This window comes from Cetorhinus maximus, unplaced genomic scaffold (genome assembly GCF_964194155.1).
Source record: "Cetorhinus maximus unplaced genomic scaffold, sCetMax3.hap1.1 HAP1_SCAFFOLD_3618, whole genome shotgun sequence".
Lineage (NCBI taxonomy): Eukaryota > Metazoa > Chordata > Chondrichthyes > Lamniformes > Cetorhinidae > Cetorhinus > Cetorhinus maximus.
The window spans coordinates 1-10,104 of record NW_027599525.1 but is presented as its reverse complement, the minus strand read 5'-3'; the positions used below and the strand labels follow the sequence as shown (position 1 = coordinate 10,104).

At 61.7% G+C, this 10,104-nt stretch overlaps 1 protein-coding gene across 1 annotated transcript; it reads right to left on the bottom strand.

The window, feature by feature from the left end:
* On the bottom strand, positions 1–5,663 carry LOC144678120 (ribosome assembly protein METTL17, mitochondrial-like). The gene is made up of 5 exons (XM_078538020.1): positions 5,599–5,663; positions 4,743–4,781; positions 4,523–4,615; positions 1,921–2,111; positions 1–925 (listed from the first exon to the last, which is right to left on the bottom strand). Exons 1-5 carry the CDS (start codon positions 5,623–5,625, stop codon positions 787–789), a joined length of 489 nt encoding a protein of 162 aa, XP_078394146.1. The 5' UTR covers positions 5,626–5,663; the 3' UTR covers positions 1–786.
* Between the last annotated feature and the right edge of the window lie 4,441 nt (positions 5,664–10,104).

The window sequence follows — 10,104 nt, the reverse complement described above, 5'->3', positions numbered from 1 at the left end:
GGCCGTCACTTATTGATTTATTTATTGATCGGTTTATTTCGGGGATGGAGAGTCCGGCTCGGCCCCCACCTCGGCCACGCCGTTCTTGTGGTGGGGCGGGGGGCGTTGGAGAGGTGGGGGGCGGTGATTTGAACCCCAGGAGCGGGATCTGAACCTACGGGACTCGGGAGAGACGGCGAGGGAGCCTCCGGCTGAGGGTCCCCGAGGCGCGGACGATGGGCACCACCCCCACCCCCCACACAACTACCCTCCCTTTCTCCACCCACCCCCCTCCCCCCGCCCCCACAACACAGTCCCGCTCGTCTCCAAATAGCTGCTCCGGGAACACTCGAGAAGCTCGACACCGTCCAGGACAAAGCTCGATCGGGCCCCCCCTCCACCAATATTCACTCCCTCCACCAACACCGACACACAGCGGCCGCAGTGTGTGTACCATCTACAGGATGCACCGCAGCCACTCACCGAGGCTCCTTCAACTCCTGCCCCGAGAAGGGTGGGGGGGTTGGTGGGGGTGCAGGGGGCAGACGCTGTACATCGACGTCTCTATTTCCGACGACCCCCCCCTTATTTCCATATCCTCGGCCGGCACGCCCCTTATCCTTCAACTTCTCCGTCGCCGTCAATCCCTCTCCATCTTAACGTCTCGCTCGGAGGGCAGGAGAGGGGGCATCGCCGACAGGTCTTCAACTTCTCCACCTGCCCCCGGCGGCTTGTGAAGACGCCAAAGCTCCTCCCGAGCCTCGGGTCACGTGACCGGCGGTGGTGGGGTGGGGGGGGGGCGTCCGATCACCGTTCTTCCGGGGAGTCCCCTGGCCATCGCGCCGCGCTCTCCTCGCCCAGCGTACTCGGCTCTCCTCTCCCGGTGATGCCATCGGCGGGCAGGCGGTCTCCCCAGGCGCTGCTGCGGGCCCGTCGGTAGAGGTCCCTGTTGAGGAGGGGGGGGGGGGGGGGAGAAAGGGAGAGTGGCCGAGTCAGCGCTGCCGTCAGCGGAGGAAACGCGGCGGCCTGACTCGCGCACAGCAAGATCCCGAAAGCCGGTCGACGAGATAACGGCTTTTTTATATAGTAATTTCATCCGCGCGGACGTGGGCCGGGCCAGCGTTCGTTTATCACCCCGTCCCTAATTGCCCCTCGAGAAAGTGGGGGGGGGGGGGGTGGAGGGGGGGGTGAGCTGCCCTCCTTGTGCTGCTGCGCTCCAAGTGGCGCAGGTCCGACTTCCTGCAGCGGAGTGGGGCTCGGTCGGACATTTCAGAGGGTGGGGATGGGGGTCGGGAAGTGGGGGGGTTGAGAGGGGGCAAGTTAAGAGTCAACCACATCGCAGTGGAGGAGGAGGAGGAGGAGGGCGGGGGTCTGGAGTCACGTGTAGGCCAGACCGGGTGGGGGGGGGGTAAGGACGGCAGATTTGCCCCTTCCCTAAAGGCGGGGGGGGGCGGGGGACACACGAGTGAACCAGATGGGGATTTTTTTCCCCCACCGATCGACGAAACGCGCACAACAAGATCCCACAGAGGGCAATGCGGCGATGACGAGGCCGTCCCGTTTTCCTGGTGTCGTTTGAGGGATAAATGGGGAACCCTGGGGCTCCGCGGGTGGGGGGAGAACTCACCGAAGGCTGAGCCCACGGAGAGGTGGGGAGGGGGGGCGGGGGAGTAGGGCCAGAGGTGGCGACCGGGCCCCTCAGCCGAGCGTCTCCGCCGGGAGCCGGGTCCGCCGGCGGCAGGTGCGGCGCCGCCCTCGGCACCGCCCGCTCAAATCTCCGGGCACGCGAATTACGGCCTCTGGTCACCCATCCCCTCCCTGCCCCGGCCCCTTCACTCACCCTCCCTCCCCCTCCCCCTCCGCCGCACATTACCAATCACCACCATCCCCCCACCGCCACCACCACCACCGTCACCGAAAACGCGAGGAGCCCTCGGTTACCTGCCGCTCTTGCGGGGAGTGAGGACCACGTGCCGCAGAGCGCCGTCGGCGCAGCAGAGGTGGACGTGGACGTGCCGCGGCCTGCACAGGACGGGCTGGACGATCCTGGGCCAGCGCTCGGACGACTCCTCCTCCCGGGGACCCCGGCGCAGGACGACGTAGGAGAATTTCTCCGATTTGACGCTGGTGTTCTTCGAAAGGGGGGGGGGGGAGAAGAAGAGGAAAATTTAAAACGCACGAGGACGTGGCCTGTAAACACGAAAGGAAACAGGCAAGGGGCCCGTCATCGCTCGGGACGAGCGCGGCTCCCACCACACTCGAGGAGCTCGACACCGTCCAGGACAAAGCAGCCCCCGCTCGATCGGCACCCCATCCACACACATTCACTCCCTCCACCACCGACGCACAGCGGCAGCAGTGTGTGTACCATCTACAAGATGCACCGCAGCAACTCACCGAGGCTCCTTCGACAGCACCTTCCAAACCCACGGCCGCTACCATCTAGAAGGACGAGGGCAGCAGACGCACGGGGAACACCACCACCTGGAAGTTCCCCCTCCGAGCCGCACTCGCCATCCCGACTTGGAAACATATCGGCCGTCCCTTCACTGTCGCCGGGTCAAAATCCTGGGAACTCCCTCCCTAACAGCACGGTGGGTGTACCTACACCACAGGGGACTGCAGCGACTCAAGAAGGCGGCTCACCCACCGCCACCTTTTTAAGGGGCAACTAGGGGATGGGCAACAAATGCTGGGCCCGGCCCAGCGACAGCCCACGTCCCGTGAAAGAATATTTTAAAAATCGGCCCGGCAGCCGCACCATAAAATGGAGTCGCTGCCTAAAGCGATCGGTCGGCTCACCCGCCCAAAGGCCCAAAGGGGAGCCCGGTGAACGAAATCCCCGGCTTTGCCCCAGATCCACCGGCTCCTCGCAAGCACGCCTGCCAACCGCAGGTCACAGGGAAGAGAAGGGCATTGAGTTTTAACAATCCAGGGGGTGTCACAGGCCATTCAGCCCGGCAGGCCTCTGTTGGCCCAGGTCCTCCCCCTCTCTCTCTCGCCACTCCCTCCCCTTCCCACTCCCCCCAGCCCACTGCACACACATATCCTTCTGCTCCCTTAGAACCATGGAAAAATTACAGCACAGAAGGAGGCCATTCGGCCCATCTTGACCCTGCCAGCCCCAGGACACCCAGGTGCCCTTTCTAATCTCACCTCCCTGCACCCGGCCCATAGCCCTGCAGCTTACAACACTTTAAGGTGCAGATCCAGGTACTTTTTTAAAAGAGTTTAAAGTTTCTGCCTCTACCACCAACTTGGGTAGCGAATTCCACACATCCACTACCCTCTGCGTAAAAAAGTTCTTCGTCATGTCCCCCCTACACCTTCTGCCACTTATCTTGAACCTACGTCCCCCGGTTCTAGAATTCTCCACCAAGGGAAATAATTTTATCCTGTCCGCTCTGTCTATTCCCCTTCTCCCCACCTCTCCTGGGAGAAGGGATGTCGGAGGCCCCTCACGGCCCACCGAGTCCTTAATAAAAGCAGCATCATCCCGCCCGTGGCACCTGGGGAGCTGTTGTGTGCACAGGAAGATCCCACAAACAGCAGCCAGATGAGCGACCCAATCGTCATTGCGTGTTTTTTTTAAAAGGAGGGTGATGTCAGGTGAAGGGTAAATATTGCCCGCCAGGACACGGTGATGGGGCTGGCGGGGGGAGGGGTGGGGGGGAGGGTCATTTTTCCACCCACCTGAGATGCCTAATGGGTGCCCCTCCCCCCCTCAGTCTGACATCGAGTCCGAAAGATGGCATATCTCCGGCGCTCCCTCTGTGCCTGCGACCGGGAGTGTGGGTCCAGCACCTTGGGCAGGGGGGGGGGGGGGGGGGGGCTCGAGTCACTGGAGTGGGCGCCGGGGCAAAGCTGACCGTCTTTTCGTTCTTTCACGGGAGGTGGGCATCGCTGGCGAGGCCCCTGCCTTTGTTGTGCCCGTCCCCAATTGTCCCCTTGAAATCAAGTGGCTTGCTCGGCCATTTCGGTGGGGGGGGTGTGGTGGGGGGCAAGTTAAGAGTTGACCACATCTTTGTTGAGGTTGGGGGGGGGAGGCGGTGAGGGTCTGGAGTCACGTGTAGACCGGACCTTTCCCTTCCCTAAAGAGAGGACGCGAGTGAACCAGATGGGGTTTTTTTTTACGACAATCGATGAAGGTTGTCACGGTCCCCGTGACTGAAACTGGCTTCCTAGTTCCAGATTTTATGAGTTATTGAATTTAAATTCTACCGGCTGCCGTGGGTGGGATACGAACCCGTGTCCCCCCCGCCACCCCTCCCCCTCCCCCCCAGAGGATTACTAGTCCAGCGGCATCACCACTACGCTGCGCCACGTCGTAAAGCACTCATACCGCGCGCTGCACGCCTTCCGAAGGAAGCCCGACGGCCAACGAAATCATCGCCTCCGCCGTCCTTCCCTCGGAGCGGTCCTGCCCCGCGGGACGGATGTGTGTGTGCGCGCACACGCGCGCGCTGAAGCGAGGCGCAACTTTAGGCCCAGGCTTTCGGGCCTAACGGTCAGTCAGGCGGCGCGCGGCAGAGCGGACACTCACCCAGGCGAAGGGAAGGGGCTGGTAGGCTTGCGTGAAGTTGCACGGCAGGGGCGTCTTCCCCAGCAGCTTGGGGCAGGTCAGGTCGTGGGGGCACTGGAGAGAGAGAGAGGGGGAGAAGAGAAGAGGAGATCATCAGTGGGAACATCTTCTCTCACCCGGGTTAAAACGAAACAAATAAAAGAACCAAACATCAAGATGTCAACGGCAGGAAGATACTCACTGGAGCATAGACATGAGCGCCGGGTTCTTTGTTTTTAGTCTATGAATGAGAGAGAGAGAGAGAATAAAAAACAGAATATTCTTTAGAAGATGAGAGACTTGTATGTGTTGATCTTCGAAGAGGCTGGGGTGCGATGGGACAAGGGGCCGCAGAAAGTTAGCAATGAGGAAGGCAAATGGCCAGTTGGCCTTTATTGCAAGGGCAGTCGGAGTGCAGGAATAAGGAAGTCTGGGTCCCGATCGAGGGCATAAAATATTAACTGGGATAGAGGCGGTTAAGGAGGGTCCCGATCGAGGGTATAAAATATTAACTGGGACAGAGGGGGTTAAGGAGGGTCCTGATCGAGGGTATAAAATATTAACCGGGACAGAGGGGGTTAAGGAGGGTCCCGATCGAGAGTATAAAATATTAACCGGGACAGACGGAGGTTGTGGAGGGTCCCGATCGAGGGTATAAAATATTAACCGGGACAGAGGGGTTAAGGAGGGTCCCGCTCGAGGGTATAAAATATTAACCGGGACAGAGGGGGTTAAGGAGAGTCCCGCACGAGGGTATAAAATATTAACCGGGACAGAGGGGGTTAAGGAGGGTCCCGATCGAGGGTATAAAATATTAATTGGGACAGAGGGAGTTAAGGAGGGTCCCGATCGAGGGTATAAAATATTAACCGGGACAGAGGGGGTTAAGGAGGGTCCCGTGTTGCCTGGTGAAGACACGCCGGAGAGTAAATGGAATCAGAATCCACTTTGCCTCTGCTAGCTCAGGGACAGCCCTGGGGGTCAGAGCAGCGAATGAAACGGGAACCGGGGAAGGCAGAGAGTGGGATATAGAGTGAAGCTAAATTCACACTGCTAACCTTCAGGACAACATCACGAGCTTCCATCAGGATCTGATGTCCCTCCTTTGTTCCATTCTCAATTAACACCTACAGTGAGGGGGGAGGGGGGGGGAGAGAGAGAGAGAGAGAGAGAGGGGGGAAGAGAGAGAGAGAGGGAGGGGGTTATGAGAGAGAGAGTGGGGGGGAGCGAGAGGGCGTAGAGGGAGAAAGGGGGGTAGAGAGAGCAGGAGGGAGGGGAGAGAGAGAGAGGGAGGAGGGTGAATGAGAGGGAGGAGGGGGAGAGAGAGTGTGTGGGGAGAGAGTTGGGGGGAGAGAGAGGAGGATAGAGGGAGAGAAAAGGGGGAGGGACGAGAGAGAGAGAGCGGGGTAGAGAGAGACGGGGGGTGGAGAGACAGAGGGGGGGTGGAGAGACAGAGGGGGGGTGGAGAGACAGAGGGGGGGTGGAGAGACAGAGGGGGGGTGGAGAGACAGAGGGGGGGTGGAGAGACAGAGGGGGGGTGGAGAGACAGAGGGGGGGTGGAGAGACAGAGGGGGGGTGGAGAGACAGAGGGGGGGTGGAGAGACAGAGGGGGGGTGGAGAGACAGAGGGGGGGTGGAGAGACAGAGGGGGGGTGGAGAGACAGAGGGGGGGTGGAGAGACAGAGGGGGGGTGGAGAGACAGAGGGGGGGTGGAGAGACAGAGGGGGGGTGGAGAGACAGAGGGGGGGTGGAGAGACAGAGGGGGGGTGGAGAGACAGAGGGGGGGTGGAGAGACAGAGGGGGGGTGGAGAGACAGAGGGGGGGTGGAGAGACAGAGGGGGGGTGGAGAGACAGAGGGGGGGCGGAGAGGGTGTAGAGGGGGCGGAGAGGGTGTAGAGGGGGCGGAGAGGGTGTAGAGGGGGCGGAGAGGGTGTAGAGGGGGCAGAGAGGGTGTAGAGGGGGCAGAGAGGGTGTAGAGGGGGCAGAGAGGGTGTAGAGGGGGCAGAGAGGGTGTAGAGGGGGCAGAGAGGGTGTAGAGGGGGCAGAGAGGGTGTAGAGGGGGCAGAGAGGGTGTAGAGGGGGCAGAGAGGGTGTAGAGGGGGCAGAGAGGGTGTAGAGGGGGCAGAGAGGGTGTAGAGGGGGCAGAGAGGGTGTAGAGGGGGCAGAGAGGGTGTAGAGGGGGCAGAGAGGGTGTAGAGGGGGCAGAGAGGGTGTAGAGGGGGCAGAGAGGGTGTAGAGGGGGCAGAGAGGGTGTAGAGGGGGCAGAGAGGGTGTAGAGGGGGCAGAGAGGGTGTAGAGGGGGCAGAGAGGGTGTAGAGGGGGCAGAGAGGGTGTAGAGGGGGCAGAGAGGGTGTAGAGGGGGCAGAGAGGGTGTAGAGGGGGCAGAGAGGGTGTAGAGGGGGCAGAGAGGGTGTAGAGGGGGCAGAGAGGGTGTAGAGGGTGGCAAAGAGGGTGGAGAGGGTGGCAAAGAGAGAGGGGGGCAAGGAGAGAGGGGGGCAAGGAGAGAGGGGGGCAAGGAGAGAGGGGGGCAAGGAGAGAGGGGGGCAAGGAGAGAGGGGGGCAAGGAGAGAGGGGGGCAAGGAGAGAGGGGGCAAGGAGAGAGGGGGGCAAGGAGAGAGGGGGGCAAGGAGAGAGGGGGGCAAGGAGAGAGGGGGGCAAGGAGAGAGGGGGGCAAGGAGAGAGGGGGGCAAGGAGAGAGGGGGGCAAGGAGAGAGGGGGGCAAGGAGAGAGGGGGGCAAGGAGAGAGGGGGGCAAGGAGAGAGGGGGGCAAGGAGAGAGGGGGGCAAGGAGAGAGGGGGGCAAGGAGAGAGGGGGGCAAGGAGAGAGGGGGGCAAGGAGAGAGGGGGGCAAGGAGAGAGGGGGGCAAGGAGAGAGGGGGGCAAGGAGAGAGGGGGGCAAGGAGAGAGGGGGGCAAGGAGAGAGGGGGGCAAGGAGAGAGGGGGGCAAGGAGAGAGGGGGGCAAGGAGAGAGGGGGGCAAGGAGAGAGGGGGGCAAGGAGAGAGGGGGGCAAGGAGAGAGGGGGGCAAGGAGAGAGGGGGGCAAGGAGAGAGGGGGGCAAGGAGAGAGGGGGGCAAGGAGAGAGGGGGGCAAGGAGAGAGGGGGGCAAGGAGAGAGGGGGGCAAGGAGAGAGGGGGGCAAGGAGAGAGGGGGGCAAGGAGAGAGGGGGGCAAGGAGAGAGGGGGGCAAGGAGAGAGGGGGGCAAGGAGAGAGGGGGGCAAGGAGAGAGGGGGGCAAGGAGAGAGGGGGGCAAGGAGAGAGGGGGGCAAGGAGAGAGGGGGGCAAGGAGAGAGGGGGGCAAGGAGAGAGGGGGGCAAGGAGAGAGGGGGGCAAGGAGAGAGGGGGGCAAGGAGAGAGGGGGGCAAGGAGAGAGGGGGGCAAGGAGAGAGGGGGGCAAAGAGAGAGGCAAGAGAAGGGGCAAAGAGAGAGGGGGCAAAGAGAGAGGGGGGCAAAGAGAGAGGGGGCAAAGAGAGAGGGGGCAAAGAGAGAGGGGGCAAAGAGAGAGGGGGGCAAAGAGAGAGGGGGCAAAGAGAGAGGGGGCAAAGAGAGAGGGGGCAAAGAGAGAGGGGGCAAAGAGAGAGGGGGCAAAGAGAGAGGGGGCAAAGAGAGAGGGGGCAAAGAGAGAGGGGGCAAAGAGAGAGGGGGCAAAGAGAGAGGGGGCAAAGAGAGAGGGGGCAAAGAGAGAGGGGGGCAAAGAGAGAGTGGGGAGGGGAAGAGAGAGGGGGAGGGAAGAGAGAGGGGGAGGGAAGAGAGAGGGGGAGGGAAGAGAGAGGGGGAGGGAAGAGAGAGGGGGAGGGAAGAGAGAGGGGGAGGGAAGAGAGAGGGGGAGGGAAGAGAGAGGGGGAGGGAAGAGAGAGGGGGGAGGAAGAGAGAGGGGGAGGGAAGAGAGAGGGGGAGGGAAGAGAGAGGGGGAGGGAAGAGAGAGGGGGAGGGAAGAGAGAGGGGGAGGGAAGAGAGAGGGGGAGGGAAGAGAGAGGGGGAGGGAAGAGAGAGGGGGAGGGAAGAGAGAGGGGGAGGGAAGAGAGAGGGGGAGGGAAGAGAGAGGGGGAGGGAAGAGAGAGGGGGAGGGAAGAGAGAGGGGGGAGGGAGAGAGGGGGGAGGGAAGAGAGAGGGGGAGGGAAGAGAGAGGGGGAGGGAAGAGAGAGGGGGAGGGAAGAGGAGGGGGAGGGAAGAGGGAGGGGGAGGGAAGAGAGAGGGGGAGGGAAGAGAGAGGGGGAGGGAAGAGAGAGGGGGAGGGAAGAGAGAGGGGGAGGGAAGAGAGAGGGGGAGGGAAGAGAGAGGGGGAGGGAAGAGAGAGGGGGAGGGAAGAGAGGGGGGAGGGAAGAGAGAGGTGGGGTAAGGGGAGAGAAAGGGAGTGGAGTGTGGAGAGAGAGGGAGAGAGTGGGGTGGAGGGGTAAGCGAGAGAGAGAAAAGGAGGCGGAGGGCGAGAGAGAAAGAGAGAGAGGGGAAGGGGAGAAAGAGAGAGAAAGGGACAGGTGGGGGGGTGAGAGAGAGAGAGAGGGAGGGGGCGGTGAGAGAGAGGGGGGGAGCGGAGGGGGAGGTAGACAGAAAGAGAGGAGGGGTGGGGAGGGGGCAAGAGAGAGAGGGGGGAGAGAAAGAGAAAGAGAGGGACGGGTGGAAAGGAGGGGGTGAGAGAGAGAAAGAGAGGGGTGCAGGGGAGGGGAGAGGGGGAAGGTGAGAGAGATGGAGGGTGGGGCGGAGGAGATAAAGACAGAGAAGCGGGAGAGAGACAGAATGCAAGGGAAGGGGAGACAGTGAGAGAGAGAGAAGGGAAGGGGAGAGAGAGGGATAAGCGGGGGAGAGAGAGGGAGCGCACAGGGGAAGGAGAGAGAGGGAGAAAGAGGGGGGGAATGGGGGAGAGAGGGAAGAGGGGGAGAGAGAGGGCAAGAGAGAGAGAGAGGGGCAGAGGGAAGGAGAGAGAGAGAGAGAGAGTGAGAAAGAGAGAGAGAGAGGGACAGAGAGAGAGAGAGAGAGGGGCAGAGGGGAGGAGAGAGAGAGAGAGAGGGGTAGAGAGGGAGGGACAGAGATAGGGGCAGAGGGAAGGAGAGAGAGAAAGTGAGAAAGAGAGAGAGAGGGACAGAGAGAGGGGCAGAGGGGGGGGGAGGAGAGAGAGAGAGTGAGAAACAGGGAGAGAGAGGGACAGAGAGAGAGAGGGGAGGAGAGAGAGAGAGTGAGAAAGAGAGAGAGAGAGAGGAACAGAGAGAGAGAGGGGCAGAGGGGAGGAGAGAGAGGTAGAGAGGGAGGGACAGAGAGAGGGGCAGAGGGAAGGAGAGAGAGAGAGAGAGAGAGAGAGAGTGTGAGAAAGAGAGAGACAGAGGGACAGAGAGAGAGAGAGGGGGCAGAGGGGAGGAGAGAGAGAGAGAGAGTGAGAAAGAGAGAGAGAGAGGGACAGAGAGAGAGAGGGGCAGAGGGGAGGAGAGAGAGAGTGAGAAAGAGAGAGAGGAGCAGGGAAACGAGGGAGAGAATATTTAAAACAATTTGCAAATTGCCCTGTTGAGTTTTCTGCTTTAAGTGTAGGATGAGACTGTGCTTTCTGGCCTCCTGGTACTCGCACAATTATATCGGAGG

Coding starts and splice junctions, on each gene's coding strand:
- LOC144678120 (XM_078538020.1), bottom strand. CDS start 5,625: ATGGAAGCTCGTGATGTTGTCCTGAAG. Junction 4,782..5,598: donor CTCGTGATGTTGTCCTGAAG/GTTAGCAGTGTG, acceptor TCTCATTCATAG/ACTAAAAACAAAGAACCCGG. Junction 2,112..4,522: donor AGCCCCTTCCCTTCGCCTGG/GTGAGTGTCCGC, acceptor CCCCTTTCGAAG/AACACCAGCGTCAAATCGGA.